This window comes from Cannabis sativa, chromosome 3 (assembly GCF_029168945.1).
Source record: "Cannabis sativa cultivar Pink pepper isolate KNU-18-1 chromosome 3, ASM2916894v1, whole genome shotgun sequence".
NCBI lineage: Eukaryota > Viridiplantae > Streptophyta > Magnoliopsida > Rosales > Cannabaceae > Cannabis > Cannabis sativa.
In genome coordinates this window covers 42,814,681-42,830,261 of record NC_083603.1, presented here as the reverse complement: position 1 = coordinate 42,830,261, position 15,581 = coordinate 42,814,681, and the positions used below count along the sequence as shown (strand labels likewise).

Genomic DNA, 15,581 nt, shown 5'->3' with positions numbered 1-15,581 from the left:
ATATTTGTGATGTGTGCTACAACTACTACCTGAAACATTTCTATTGTGTAAAAAAGGGTGTATTTTTATTTCATTAGAAAACCATAAAAACAAAAAAGGTTTGGTTTTAAATAATCATAACAAGTAGACCAAGAAACCTAATGGATTTATTTTTGTATTTTTGGATGCCAACCACACCAACCAAACACCCCAAAGAAAAACTCATCATCTCTTATGCTAAACTCCTAAGCTGGTGAGGTTTTGGTTCTTTGGGCAGTAGCCTACCACAATCCATATGAGCTTTAGACATAACATAATAGAGAAGGACCATTGTTCAAAACCAGACTCAAAAGAAAAACCATATATACAAATGAATTAAAATCCAAATGCTGTCTTTTTCATGCACTACTCTTATGGTTAAGCCTTTTTTCCTAATTTGAAGGGATTATTATTTCATTATTATTGATTTATCTCCAATGAGGAATGAGCATCTGTACCCTCCCAAGTTTTAATTTTTATTGTTAACCAATACAAGAAAATGGTGGTCAAATTTTCAATCTTAGTTCTCTTCTCTCTATATAATTCCAGCTCCCCATTTATTAATCTAAAACACAACATAACATAACATAACATAACATCATTCAGTTCAGGTAAGTTTCATTACCATAATCCATATTGGCATTCTGAGTTTTCATACTTATAAAATTCTGTTATGTTCTTATTTTGAATAGGTTGTTTGAGTGTGAAGGGGTGTTCTTCTTTTCCTTTTTTAATGGAGAAAGTTAGTGACAAAACCTTTGAGCTTAATGTTAAGCTAGAAGAACCAACTTTGGTTGCACCTGCAGATGAGACAGAGAAGGGTCTTTACTTTCTCTCCAACCTTGACCAGAATATCGCCGTGATTGTTCGAACTATCTACTGCTTCAAATCGGATTTGAAAGGCAATGAGGAGGCTGTGAAAGTTATCAAGAATGCCTTGTCAAAGGTTCTAGTTCATTATTATCCTCTAGCTGGAAGGTTAACTATTAGTTCAGAGGGAAAATTGATAGTGATTTGTAATGGGGAAGGTGCTGTGTTTGTTGAGGCTGAAGCTAACTGTTCTATTGAAGAGATTGGTGACATAACCAAGCCTGATCCTGTCACTCTTGGAAAGTTGGTTTATGATATTCCTGGTGCCAACAACATACTTGAGATTCCTCCTCTAGTTGCTCAGGTTTGCATTTTTCATTATCTAGCATTCAAAACAGATAACATAATTGAAACAGAGTTCACTTTTTAAGTTTCTCTTAGTTTTTGTTCAGTGATGAATCATTGTATGTTTAGGTGACTAAGTTCAAATGTGGAGGCTTTGTTCTTGGGCTATGCATGAATCATTGTATGTTTGATGGGATTGGAGCTATGGAATTTGTCAACTCATGGGGTGAGACTGCAAGAGGCTTACCTTTGAATGTGTCTCCATTCCTAGATAGAAGCATACTTAAAGCAAGGAACCCTCCAAAAATAGAGTATTCCCATGATGAATTCGCCGAGATCCAAGATATATCAGAAACCAGCAAGCTCTATGAGGAAGAAATGCTTTATAAGTCCTTCTGTTTCAATCCTGAGAAACTTGAAAAGCTCAAGAAAAAAGCCATAGCAGATGGGGTTTTAGAGAAGTGCACAACATTTGAAGCACTATCTGCCTTTGTATGGAGAGCGCGAACCGAGTCACTAAAGATGCAACCTGATCAAAACACAAAGCTCCTGTTTGCTGTTGACGGGCGGTCAAGATTTGAGCCACCAATTCCAAAAGGATACTTTGGCAATGCAATTGTGCTAACCAATTCACTTTGCAGAGCTGGTGATCTATTGGAGAATCCTCTGTCTTTCGCAGTTGGCCAAGTTCAGAAAGCAGTTAATATGGTTAACGACAGTTACATGAGATCTGCTATTGACTACTTTGAAATAACAAGAGCCAGGCCTTCTCTTGCAGCAACTCTTTTGATCACAACTTGGTCTAGGCTACCTTTTCACACCACTGATTTCGGTTGGGGAGAGCCTTTATTATCAGGACCAGTTGCTTTACCTGAGAAGGAAGTGATTTTGTTTCTTTCCCATGGCAAAGAGAGGAAAAGCATAAATGTTTTGTTGGGATTGCCAGAATCTGCCATGAAGGTTTTTGAAGAACTAATGCAGAATTGAACTATATATACCTATGTATTACCTATGAAGTCTTATTATTCATCTATTTAATAATAAAAATGGATTACTCTCTACAACACCAATGTTCTGTGGATTTGCAAAATCATGTCCTTGTTTTGTAATTTTCTTCTCTGTCTAGTTAAACACACACACACACACACACACACACACATATATATATAGTGTCAATTATACTCTCTTATAGGCTAGAATAAAAGCTTTTACTCCAAACATTTTTATTCAACTCATAGGATTAAGTCTACTGAAGTATGATGAAATAGGATAATGAACCAAAAACAATCATAATTAGAAATTGTTCTTGAACCTGTTTTGTAGTTTCTATAATGAATGATACAGAAACATAAAAAGGGTAGATTATTGGAGCTTGATTATGATGTTGATCCACATATTAGCCTAGATACTTGTTTTCTACTTTGGATCAATCAAAAAAAGTACACAATTGTAAAACTTCATTATATAAAGAAGAAAACAAAAATATAGAAAAGTAAGCATGATAAACTAATAAACACAAAGTAAACAAAACAACACAACACTACTAGAATTAAGAGAAATAAAGTCTAACTTAGAAAGATACTCTCAGCATAAGTTGCAAAGTTGGGCTTGGAGCCTCGCTCTCCTTTGCCTACATGTTGGATAGTCTTACTCTTGGGATCATAAATGGAAGTATACCGGTCTTTTCTTAGCTCTCCAACACTTGTTGATTCAAGTAAGAGGTTACCATTCTGTGATACACCTAATGGAAAAGATTTCACTAGTTGGTTACCTAAGTCCACAGATATATATTTAGCCCAAGAATCACTCATACCATACTTCTTCATGACCCATATGTCAATACATGATGATGGACCTGGTGTTGTGATCAAAGATAGGCAGCCACTCAAGTTACAAATACTTGTATTCCAAATTCTTTTATCATTTAAAGTTGAAGGGGGTGTAATGAGCTTAAATTCCTCACTACTTAGATCAAACGCAACTATCCCAAGCTTCTCTACAGAAGAAGAACGTCTTTGTTCGAAAGAGATTAGCCAATGAATAGAGCCACTAACAACAACAGACACCATGTAACATACAGATGTAAATAACTTGGTATCGCCTTTGTCACCATCATGTTGATCGATAGAGAATAAATCAGGCATAACCAAACTTTTCCATGAGTTGTTTTTCAAACTATATACTGCAATTTGTTCACCTCTTATAAAGAACTTCTGAAACACCCAAAGTTTTCTATCATCCAACAAAATGTGGTTACCTTCACATGAACGCGCAGCCACCACTTTGAAATCATTGGTTAGAGGTTCGTATCCAAATCCAAACAAAGTCTGAGACTTACAAATACCCTTAAGAGGATGAGATTCGGGGAGTTTTTTATGATTTCCAATTGCAGGGTTCCAAAGGTAAACATGAGTAAAATTGTCTACCAAACAAACCACACCATGATCACAACCCACAAAGGCCATGTGTGGATTCTCCATCTTATACTTGTCATTAGGGAATATGTTTGATGAAATCTGATCAAAGTGTTTCGAGCTATGAGATGAGCACACCATTCCTCCAAATCTTCCAACAGCCTGGATGGTATGAGTTACTTGTCGTTTGTGGTGGTCTTTCATGAAGATTGGGTTGCTTATTAGGGATAACCAAGATTTGCAAACACACTTGAACCGTACCACAGATTTTGCCTGTGATCTTAACAGTATGCTTTCAATTATTTCCATTGGAAAATTGATTTCAATTTTGACTTCCGAATTACAGATCACCATAGCCATCAAGTATCAACCTACACAAAGATAACAAAACCCTAGCTGCTATTACCATTCACCACCAATGTATCAAACTCATAACTCAAAAGGCAAAACAGTAAAATTAAACATACCTTTGATGAACTGAGCAAGATTACCACCTGTACTAACTGATGCAAAACAGCAAATCAACCAATTAATAATCAATAATTGAGCAATAAATTTACTTAATGCATAAAAATAAATTCATGGTGCCAATGATTTTTTCTTGGATGTAATGTAAAAATGAAAAGGAAAATAGTACCAAGACAATATATTTAACGAAATGAAAGAACTTTTTGGATGTAAAAATGACATGTTTGAAGAGATCTTTCGTTTTTGGATATGATTGTGTATTATTAGTATATATCAATCTTAATTTTAAATGGCTGATCCAAAAACAAAGGAAAAATTTATGCATATTATACATTTCAATTAATATCACCACACAACCCTAAAAACTTAGCATTACTCTATATATTGCGTAAAACTCAATGCACAACTCCAAAATAATCTTATAAAAAATTTTATTAGCAAAATAATTTAGTATGATCGGAGAAACGATTATAAATTATATTGTGCGACCATAAACAACTGTTATAATCGCATAGAGTAAATTAAGTGAAATTATTTTATAAATTTTAATAATTCACATTGTTATTTTAATAAATTTCAGGTAAAATGGTGAAAAGTAATTGAAAGGGGTGTAAATACCTGGAAGAGAGAGACACCTCAAATCAAATACATGAAACTTGGGAGAGAGATGATGATGGAAGCTGAAAGAGAAGAAGAAGAGTTATGGTTAGAGTGTGTTTTAACTTGTTTTGTGTGCTTTTTCCTTTTACAATATAATACTTGTAACTTTAACCTTTTATCTTTTAATGGAAACATGTAATGTAACCTCAAGTTATCTTTTGTATTAATAATAATTATATGTGCAGTGTGTACAGTCACATGCACCGAAAGCATAATATTTTGCGTGCATATGACAGGGGCATAAATTGTTCACCAAATGTTTTTAAGAGTTTTTTTTTTTTACGACATTTTACACAGAAATCCGGATAACAAATTACTGGATCAATCCAAACCATAATTATTTTTTAAAAAAAAATTTAAAAAATAATATATAGAATAATTTCCCATATTTTTCATTCTGTATTTTTTTGAAAATTTGTTACATTGTAAGAAATTACTTTCTTTTTTTTTTTAATTTCAAATACTAAAAATAATAAAATTAAATATATTTTTGATAATACCACATTATTTAATTAGAATGTTTATTATAGTGTTCAATCAAACATCATAATATCATTTTATTATATTACCATTCATATTATCAATACTATTCTAATTATATTACATCAAAGCAAACATCACCAACTTTAGAGTATTGTTATAGTACCGAGAGTGTCTAGCAATATAATGGTCAACTATTTGCTGATCGTTTAACAAAAAGTAAATAAATATTTAGTAGAGAAGGAAATAAAGTTTTACAATTATTAATAATCAAACCAAAGACAGAGAACATTTGCTGATTACTACGTATTGCTTGAACGACAAGCATGCTATCAGTTTCAATCTCTACATCCTTCCACTTCTTGTGTTTGATCCAACTTAGAGTTTCTTTGATGCCCATAGCTTCGACAACTTCTGTCGAGTAGAGATCTCCATGGTACTCGGCTTCAATGCGTAAAAGTCTTCTAAAGCTATCTCGAGCTACAACCCCTAAACTATATAAGTTTTCTTTCTCGAAAAAGGCAACATCCATATTAATCTTGATGTGATTAGTGAATGTTTTATCCAAAGCTCAGTTTGATCATCAATGTCTCCAAGAAATAAAGATGATAGAATAGATTTATCTTGAGCTTTTCTCCAACGATCAAGAGTTGTGCTAGCCGATACAAGTACCTCGTCAACAAAAGATGATTTCTGTTTCTAAACTTTTTTATTTATGGCTTTCCACAAGGCCCAACACACCATAGTCACCCTACAGATAGTTTCAGTATCTACCTTTGAAATAGATTCTCCAACCAAGTACCAATCGTGAGAAAAGAGCTTGGGCCAATAGTACCAAAATTCAGCCAGCAAGAGGTAGCAAAAGGACAATCAAAGAGAGCATGGGAAGTTGTTTCAGGATGGTCTTGACAAATAGGACAAAGATGGAAAATACTCACATGTTTAGTAATATGATTAAGGCAAGTCGGGAGGCATTCGGTCACAACACGCCAAAGGAAATTTTTAGCCTTTGGAGGGATCTTAAGTTGCCACAAATCTATTATCTTTTCTACTTTGGATTAATGACACATTCTTACAAACAAAAATATAGAAATGTAAGCATGAACCAGTTTAATGAACCAAGAATCTAATAAAAACTTAAATAGAAGCCATAATAAAGTAATGAACTATATACAAAATACCAGGCACCAGAAAAGCAGTACTAGAATTAAGGTAAAAACTTTGTGACTCTTTCGTGTTAGCTTAGAAAGATACTCTCTGCATAAGTAGCAAAGTTGGAGCCCCTCTCTTGTCTGCCTATATATTGGACCCTCCTACTCTTGGGATCATAAAAGGACAAAGTACGAAAGTCTGTAGAAGGAGAAGACTCATCAAGACTTGGCTCATCAACAATTCGCTTGCTAAGTAAGAGGTTACCATTATGTGATACACCTAATGGCCAGATTTGGAAGAGATTTATTTGAGAAGATCCCAACGAAAGATGTTTAGTCCAAGAATCCCACACACCATATTCCTTCATCACCCATATCTCAATTTTAGTTGAATAGTTGAAAGTGAGCAGAGATAGGCAGTCACGCATGTTAAAAATCTGTGGAAAGGGAGAGTCTTTATACTTGAAAGATGAAGGGAGTTTAATGAGCTTGAATTCTTCACTACTTAGATCAAAAGCAACTACCCCATAATAATAATCTACCCCTTCATATCTACGGCTATAATATATTGACCAATGAATAGAGCCACTAACAACCACACTCTCCTTTTCAACAGTAAACACCTTAGGACAATTATCATCATTATCACTATCATTATGAGCATAGGAAGTAAATATGTCAGACATGAGCATAGTTTTCCATGAATTGTTTTTCAAACTATACACGGCAACTTGCTCACCTCTTTGAAAGAATGAACAACATTGTTTATCTCCATATGATGCAGCCACCACTTTGAAATCATTGGTCAATCCTTCGTACCCAAATCCATACAAAGTATGGATTGAATACTTACGACCTCGAGATGGAGCATATGGAGAAGGAGGGAGTTTCTTATGCTTTCCCATTTCTATTGCAGGGTTCCAAAGGTAATCCTCATTATGATCTTCTTCTACCAAACAAATCACACCATTATCACTACCCACAAACTCAACATTCCTACGGCAAACAGGAAATTCTATAGACGAAATCTCATCAAAGTTTTCTGAGCTACGAATTGAGCCTCGCATTACAATACCACCAACACTGTGTATGTCATCATAGGGAGAAGCCCAGTAGGGCTCGATGTACCTGGTTTTTGTGGTGAGCATCCATGAAACTCGGCTCACTTATTCGGGAAAACCAATGTTTGCTCAGACACTTTAGTCGTATCACAGATTTTGCATCTAATCTTGAAATTATCTCTTCAATTATCTCATATGATAATCCGGCACTGACATTGCTCGAAGACCCAATTTTGGATTTTGAATTACAGTCAGCCATTACTAAAACAAACCAAACCTAACCAGTGGTATTCAATTTAAGTCCCTACACATGAGAAATACAAATTAAATAAGAAAAACCAGAAAATAATATGGTTAGTGAGATTCCTAATGAATATATTACCTTAATATTAGCAAATAGTTGGAGATTTTTGATCACCGATTTCTCCTTTCCGCTCCTGAGTTCTGAGCCGGAAGAGATAGGAAGTGTCGTAGAAGAATGGGGTTTGGGGTTTTTGGGTGGGAAAATTTTCAAAAATACCCTATTTTATGTTTTATTTACAATTTTACTGTTTAAAATTTTTAATTATAAAAATATTTTTATAAAGTTTTAAAATTATAAAAATACATTTTATACAGTAAAAAGTAAAAAATACTTTATCACGATGTATCGAGCCTGCATCAGACTTGCCTAAAAAATGTATTTTCTAACCCAAAAATTACAGATTTAAATTTAGAGCCTAAAATCTAATACAAAACGCACATATTAGACCCTAAATTTATGGGGAAAAATTTACCATGGACGTGTTCGTCTTCATGGTGGGTCGACTGGATGGTGGGTGGAGTGGGTTTTCGTCCTCAGATGGTGGGTCAAGTGGTGCTCAGATGGTGGGTTTGGTGGCTCTTTTCCTTCGTGGTGGTGGGTTCGGTGGGTTCAACAGAGATCGAGAGAAAGGAGAGGAAGAGAGAGGGTCAATTTTTAGAATGAGAGGGGTAAAATGGGTTTTAGTAAAACTTAACCTATTTTACAAGTTTTGAATAATTTTAAATTAGTGGACCAATTTTAGTCCAATTAATGCATAAAAAATCAAATTTTCCTTTGAAAAAAATAGTTTAATAATTTTTTCTCCCAAAAATACACTTACATTTCAAAAGTCTCTCTCTCTCTCTCTCTCTCTCTCTCTCTCTCTCTCTCTCTCTCTCTCTCTCTCTCTCTCTCTCTCTCTCTCTCTCTCTCTCTCTCTAACTAAGTCTTATTGTCTCCACCCAAAGTCCCAAAATTCATGAACTCAACCACCCTGAAACCCCTGAAATCCCCATCGCTGGAGTTCTCAACTTGTTTATTTTTTACATTTTTTTTTTAGTTTTTGACGATATCGTGAAACACCGCTAAATGTCGCTATATCACGAAATGTCGCTAAATGTCTCTAATTCACAATATCACTAACACATCACTAAATATCGCAAAATTATACTCAAGTTTTTACGATGATTAGCGATGTGTTGTACCTTTTTTAGTCTCATATAAAAAATACATCGCTAAATATTGCTAAATATTGCTAAATACGCAAAACATAGCTAAATTTTATCCCTAATCTTAAATTTAATTTATCATTGCAAATAAATCATTAAATATCGTAAAAATCTGGAAAACTAAAAGAAAGAAACACTGAAAACGAGAGAGGCCATGAGAGACGACGACGGGGGCTTGTGACTGGAGTTCTATGTCTCTGCATGTGTTCGACGACAGGGGTTCTGTTGGTACCAAAAGTGGTACGTTTTATATTTATCAACTCGCAAGGGCACAAATCTTTATTGTAGTATGGAGATTGTGAAGAACGAGGTCGAACCCATGTGAATTGCGTGAGATCGAAAAAAATACTTATTTAATCTAAGCTATTAAAACTCTAACCTAATTCCAAAAATAGCGAGAATTTTGGTAACAAAATAAAATAAAGTGTTTTAAACAGTAAAAATGACAGTAACAGATAATTTTAGTGATATTTGAAGATATTATTAAGGGTTCAGAATTTATATAAGTGTATATAAAAATATTTATGTTTATATTGATTCTCATAATTCAATCAGTAATTAAACCAACTATTTTCTAATAAAAATAGATTTTATTTTGCTTTTAAAATTATAACTTCTAAGTATTAAATGTGAAACAATTTAATGTAAATACAAAAAATTAAAGAATATAATTTTTATAAAATGTAGAACTAAGCGTTAATAATTTTTAACTATAAACATACGTGATATTAAAGATGAAAAAAATTATTTTAAGAAGCGAAAACCATAAGCATATATTGTACTGAGAATCAAAATAAAAATAAATACTCTATTAAATACGCTAGGTTTCATCACCCGCCTTAATAATAATAGAACTTAGAAACCCATAAGAAAATTAACTAAGAAAAGCGGTAAACTAACACTAAGTGCTTAGAGCGTTTTTCCTGGATTTTTTTGTTTGAAAACTGAAACTATACTGAATTATAAAATCCTAAGCTTCTATTTATAGAAGGGTAAAACGACTAATGTGCAATTAAATTTATTACAAATTACATGTGGGTAAAAATGTAATTACCCAATAGTTGAATTTGGACCTACCATGTGTCACTCTCTCATTAGTTGCGTGTGGACACATGGCGAGAGGAGAGAAAGCCACATGGAAAGTGGCTGGGCTGAAGGGCCCGGACCAGACGAAGGGCCACTTGTGCGCCTGGCGCGTGCGGAGCACACAAGGCCCAGGTGGAGTCGTGTTGCTCACGCGCGAGTGGGCTGACGAGGGGGACAGAGGCGCTAACGGCCTGTTTGGTGCTTCTGCCGAGCGAATAGGAGCCTGCCACTTGTTGTGGCTTGTCGGGTGGAGAGGATTTTGGGCCCATTTGGACATTTGTCTTTGGGGTAGGTTGAAAAATGCCTCTTTTATTAATCAATTAACTAAATTTGCCTTTAATTTTATATTTATTTGAAACAAACCTTTTTTTATATGTATTGTACCCAAAATACCCTGACATAAGAGAGTCACATAGAGAGTATCTTGAAGTGACAGGGGCAAATTTGGTACAATGTTTAAAAAAAGAGGTAAAAATGATAGACTTTTAAAAAGAGGGTAAAAATAAAAGAGGATAATATAAAAAGGGTATAGAGTATAATTTCCTCTTTGTCTTTTGTGCTGTTATTGGGTCTCAAAAATGCCATTTTTTTTTCTTTAGGCCATATTTTCACCATTTTTATTTTCTTTTTCTTTCCATAAATGCTATTTTTTTCTTCAAACACAAACAAAATTAAATCAAAACAAAATATTTTTAACATAAAATTTATCACAATAATTTTAATGAAAATATTTATTTAAAATCTAATTAATTTGTATTTCATAAATAAAAATAATTTTTTTTTTAACTTTTTATATCCTTTTCTCTATTAAGCCATAAATACTAATTATTATTTATAAACAAAGATAAAATTAAATCTAAATAAAATAATTTCAACATAATAATATATTGCATTAATTTCTTGAAAATATTATAAAGCATTAATTTTATTTTGTATTTTTACACTATAAAATATGTAATATTTTGACATTTAACACAATTCTGAACTAATTTATTGCTAGTCCCTCACAATTCAAGCAAATAACAAAATATTACCAAGATAAACAAATAAATAAAAAAAAAATTCTGCCTAATCGAAACAAAATAAAATATTGGTGTAAACTCTAGAAAATATTGTTGGATTAAAAATCCTATGTGGGCACATATGTATAATGTATATGCTGTTATAAAGTGTGATACAAAATTAAGTGACCAATTATGTTATGGGTATCAAAAGGGTATTAAAGTGTCATGGAATTAATGTGTAGATACCATAAGTTAATTTATAATTTGTTGAGGGGCCAAATTATAAATACCCAAAACTCATTCTAAGATGAGTCTATAAATAGGTAGTGGTCCCCAAGAAACACTAGGGTTTCTGTATTCTCTCCTTCCCCATCAGAGAAAATACTCTAGAAAATAGTGTATTCTTGGAAGATCAAAACCTTCTCTGCAATCTCTAACAATGGCTTCAGGTTAGTGCTTCCGCTCATATTTTATCATTTTCTTCTTATTTAATTTAGCAAAGGCTTTATAGATTTATGATTTAGGGTTTTCTATATTAAAGCACTTTTAGGAATATGTTCGGATCTGTGATTTATATATTTCTTAAGTGTTTTATAAATCCTAACAAGTGGTACCAGAGCCACCTTTATTAAATTAATTGAAGATCTGATGATTTAGTTTATGAAATTTGGGAATTTTAAAAATTAGGGTTTTGATTTTTGTTTGAATAATATTGTGCCTTAATATTTTATGGCTTCTGTATATATGTCGTAAGTTTACGATTTATTGATAATGGCTTGAGGACTTTTACAGTTTGGTATCTGTATATTGGGTATTCGCCGTTGGAATTTTTTTCCTGCGGTTAAATTCCAGTAATTGATTAAGATATATACATATATAACCTCTTTATGTATGTGACCTTTCATTGATTGTATCAGCAAGACCGCAAGACCATAAGGTCATATATATATATTCTTTTGTCTTATATACTGTAGTTAGTATATGTATATATATATGCTTCGACTGGCAATTTTTTATTTTTTTTTTACTTCAGTGGCTACCATGGTTTTATATATATTAATCATTAATGGTATGATATGATTATACGATTATTTGCCGGTAATATATATTCATGATATATGGAGGAGACTCATGATATATATTTGAAAAGCCCAGCCAAATACTTCATACTGATATACATGTTTTGCTTATATTGATTTTATTTGTTGTGGCTTGAGATGTATATAAATAACTTCACTTTTATATGCATTTTTATTCTGGGCATGCATGGCTTTAGTGAAGTTAAAACTTTAGATTTTATTTATTGATTCGCTCATAATTTAGTTAAGATAATTTCAGAGAGTTGCATACATATAGTGAATTCATTTATTTTATTTCTGGATGGTAATATATGAAATTTTGTATTGATCTTATGATATATATATTGTTGTATGCCTCTTAAGATCATATATATTTTGGTTTAAACAATTTAATTCAAATTTTGGTGTTGGTTTATGACTAATATTTTGAGTAAATTAATTGAAACAATATGTCGCCAAAGTGACCTCTTTTGTGTAGATTAATTTATTTAAATATTAGGATGGTTGTGTGTTTGTAATTGATGCTTATATTGACTAGCCCAAAGGTAAGTGAATATTTCGCTAAATTTCAAACATACATGTGGCAATAAATGTGTGACAATTATAAGGTATTTTGTGTGAGCAATACGTTAGTCCAAAGATTAACCTATTGTTTGTCACAGTTTTTATTGTCAATATTTGATTGCTACACCAAGAGTACCGTTTACAGTTAATATTACTGTCCAAAGACTTGATATTAATGTGTGTTTGGTATCTTGAGATGGGATTAACCAATTTTTGAATTTATTGTTTAATTATGCATATTAATGTGAGCTTGTTTTATTTGTTCTATATTCAGCTTCTGCTGTCTCAATATCTGCTAATATAAATTCTATTCCTATGCTTAATGGGACCAATTTCAAGGATTGAAAAAGGAACTTACTTATAGTTCTGGGATGTATGGATTTAGATCATGCACTAAGGAATGAACAACCTGCACCTCTCACTAAGGAAAGTTCCCATGATGATAAAAGGGAATTTGAGAGGTGGGATCGTTCAAATCGCATGAGTCTAATGATTATGAAACACTGCATTCCAGAAGCCTTTTGGGGCACAGAATCCGAAGGGGTTACTATGGCTAAGAATTTCCTTGAACAAATTGAGGAACGTTTTGCTAAAAACGATAAGGTTGAAATGACAACACTTTTTGGTTCTTTAATGAACATGAAGTATAAGGGTCAAGGAAATGTAAGGGAGTACATTATGGAAATGCATCATATTGTCTCAAGATTAAGGACACTTAAGATTGAGCTTTCAGATGATGTACTTGTACTCATGGTTTTGTTAACGCTTCCTCCACAGTTTAACCAATTTAAAATTAGTTACAACTGTTAAAAGGAGAAATGGACTCTCAACGAGCTTATTTCTCATTGTGTGCAAGAGGAAGAAAGGTTGAAAAAGGACAAAACCGAAAGTGCTCATTTGGCCACTACCCCTAAGGATAAGGGCAAAGAAAAGGAAATTTGAGAATGAAGCTGCTAAGGGTCCAGTTAAAAAGAAACAACAACAGGATTCTAAGGGTTGTTTCTTTTGTAACCAACCTGGACATGTGAAGAAAGATTGTGCCAAATATCACGCATGGCGTGTAAAGAAAGGTATTAATCTTGCTTTGGTCTGTTCTGAGGTTAATTTAGTTTCAGTACCTAGAAACACTTGGTGGATAGATTCGGTGCTACTACTCACATAAGTGTTTCATGCGGGGTTGCCCGAGCTACCGAAAGCCAAGTGATGGTGAAAGATACATCTTTGTGGGCGATGGTCAATCGGTGGAAGTGGAAGCAATTGGGCATTTTAGATTGTTATTAGGAACTGGTTCTTATTTGGATTTGAAAGACACTTTTGTTGTGCCGTCTTTTAGACGGAATTTAGTTTCTGTTTCTTTGTTGGACAAATTTGGATATTGTTGTTCATTTGGAAACACCGCTTACTTTGTCTTTAAATTCAAATATTATTGGAACTGGTTATTTGAATACTTATGACAATCTTTATTTGTTAGAAACAATTGCATCCTATAATGAAACCTTGCATGTGGAATCACGAGGTACTAAACGCAAATTAAATAAAGAAAATTCATCGTCATTATGGCATAAACGCTTAGGTCATATCTCAAGAGGTAGAATTGAGCGTTTTGTGTCTGATGACATTTTAGAGTCTCTTGACTCGACTCAGATTTCAATATCGGTGTAGATTGTATCAAGGGAAACAGACCGAAACTAAGAGATTAGGTGCCAATAAAGATTAGGTCCCTACGGGGAGAAGCATTAAAGGTAGCGACTTACATTTTGAATAGAGTACCAAGTAAAGCGATTCTGCAAAAACACCTTATGAGCTTTGGACGAATTCGAAAGCCTAGTCTAAAGCATTTCCACATTTGGGGATGTCCAGCTGAGGCAAGGCCTTATAGGCCACATCAAAATAAATTGGACTCCAAAACAGTTAGCAGCTACTTTATTGGTTATTTTGAGCGATCTAGGGGCTATAAGTTTTATGATCCCACATTTGTCGAAATATTTTTGAGGCAGAACTCGCAACATTTTTTGAGGATGTTGAATTTGGGGGAGAAATAAGGTTAGAGACATTGTTTTTGAGGAGGAATTGAATTCAAACTCAGTTCCTACTATCATTTTAGACAATGTTCGGAGCTTCCACATGTCATTGATCAAGAAATGAATTTGGAACCTCAACAAGACAATGTTGAACAACTCCCAAATCAAGATGAGGCTATTGTTCTAGAAGAACAAATTCAACACCCTCAAGAACAAGAGCCATTAAGGAGGTCCACAAGAGAGAGAGAAGAAATGCTATTTCAGATGACTATTTTGTATTTCTTCAAGAACATGAGGATGAAATTGGAATGATGGAAGATGATCCAATCAACTTGCATCAGGCCATGAAAAGTTCTAACTCTCAAAAGTGGATTGATGCCATGGATGAAGAGAATAAGTCTATGCAAGACGATAAAGTTTGGGAAGTTGTCCCATTACCAGAAGGTGTAAAACCAATTGGTTGTAAGTGGATACTTAAAACCAAGAAGGATGAATATGGTAATGTGGTGAGATTTAAGGCACGTCTTGTAGCAAAAGGCTATACTCAGAAACAAGGCATTGATTATACAGAGACTTTCTCTCCGGTTTCATCGAAAGACTCTTTTAGGATAATATTGACACTTGTTGCTCATTTTGATTTTGAGTTACATCAGATGGATGTTAAAACAGCGTTTCTCAATGGCGACATTGATGAGACAATTTATATGGAGCAACCAGAAAACTTTGTGGTTGGTGACCCAAAGAATATGGTTTGCAAATTAAAGAAATCCATCTATGGACTCAAGCAAGCTTCTCGTCAGTGGTATCACAAGTTTCATCAAGTAATTATCTCATTTGGTTTTGAGATGAATATTATTGATGATTGTGTATATCACAAGTTCAGTGGGAGTAAATACATATTTCTGGTT

General features: G+C 33.5%; 3 protein-coding genes across 5 annotated transcripts; 1 reads left to right on the top strand and 2 right to left on the bottom strand.

Annotated features, from left to right (window-relative positions):
• Window positions 1-325: 325 nt before the first annotated feature.
• On the top strand, window positions 326-2,263 carry LOC115711444 (omega-hydroxypalmitate O-feruloyl transferase). 2 transcript variants are annotated; one of them, XM_030639787.2, is made up of 3 exons: window positions 326-629; window positions 711-1,192; window positions 1,303-2,263. In XM_030639787.2, the coding sequence occupies exons 2-3, from the start codon at window positions 752-754 to the stop codon at window positions 2,158-2,160; spliced, it is 1,299 nt and encodes a 432-aa protein (XP_030495647.1). In that variant the 5' UTR covers window positions 326-629; window positions 711-751; the 3' UTR covers window positions 2,161-2,263. The 2 variants fall into 2 exon arrangements, with proteins under 2 accessions (XP_030495647.1, XP_030495648.1); XM_030639788.2 differs by lacking the exon at window positions 326-629 and having other exon boundaries at window positions 641-1,192.
• A 352-nt stretch (window positions 2,264-2,615) lies between these two features.
• LOC115711445 (F-box/kelch-repeat protein At3g23880) lies at window positions 2,616-4,862 on the bottom strand. Of its 2 annotated transcripts, none has more exons than XM_030639789.2 (3): window positions 4,674-4,862; window positions 4,055-4,090; window positions 2,616-3,958 (listed from the first exon to the last, which is right to left on the bottom strand). In XM_030639789.2, the coding sequence occupies exon 3, from the start codon at window positions 3,945-3,947 to the stop codon at window positions 2,739-2,741; it is 1,209 nt and encodes a 402-aa protein (XP_030495649.2). In that variant the 5' UTR covers window positions 3,948-3,958; window positions 4,055-4,090; window positions 4,674-4,862; the 3' UTR covers window positions 2,616-2,738. The 2 variants fall into 2 exon arrangements, with proteins under 2 accessions (XP_030495649.2, XP_030495650.2); XM_030639790.2 differs by lacking the exon at window positions 4,674-4,862 and adding an exon at window positions 4,225-4,553.
• Window positions 4,863-6,432: 1,570 nt separating this feature from the next.
• On the bottom strand, window positions 6,433-7,921 carry LOC115708880 (F-box protein CPR1). The gene is given in 3 exon segments (XM_061112561.1): window positions 6,433-7,445; window positions 7,447-7,711; window positions 7,790-7,921. Coding segments are annotated over 2 exon segments (1,233 nt in total). The 5' UTR covers window positions 7,667-7,711; window positions 7,790-7,921.
• Between the last annotated feature and the right edge of the window lie 7,660 nt (window positions 7,922-15,581).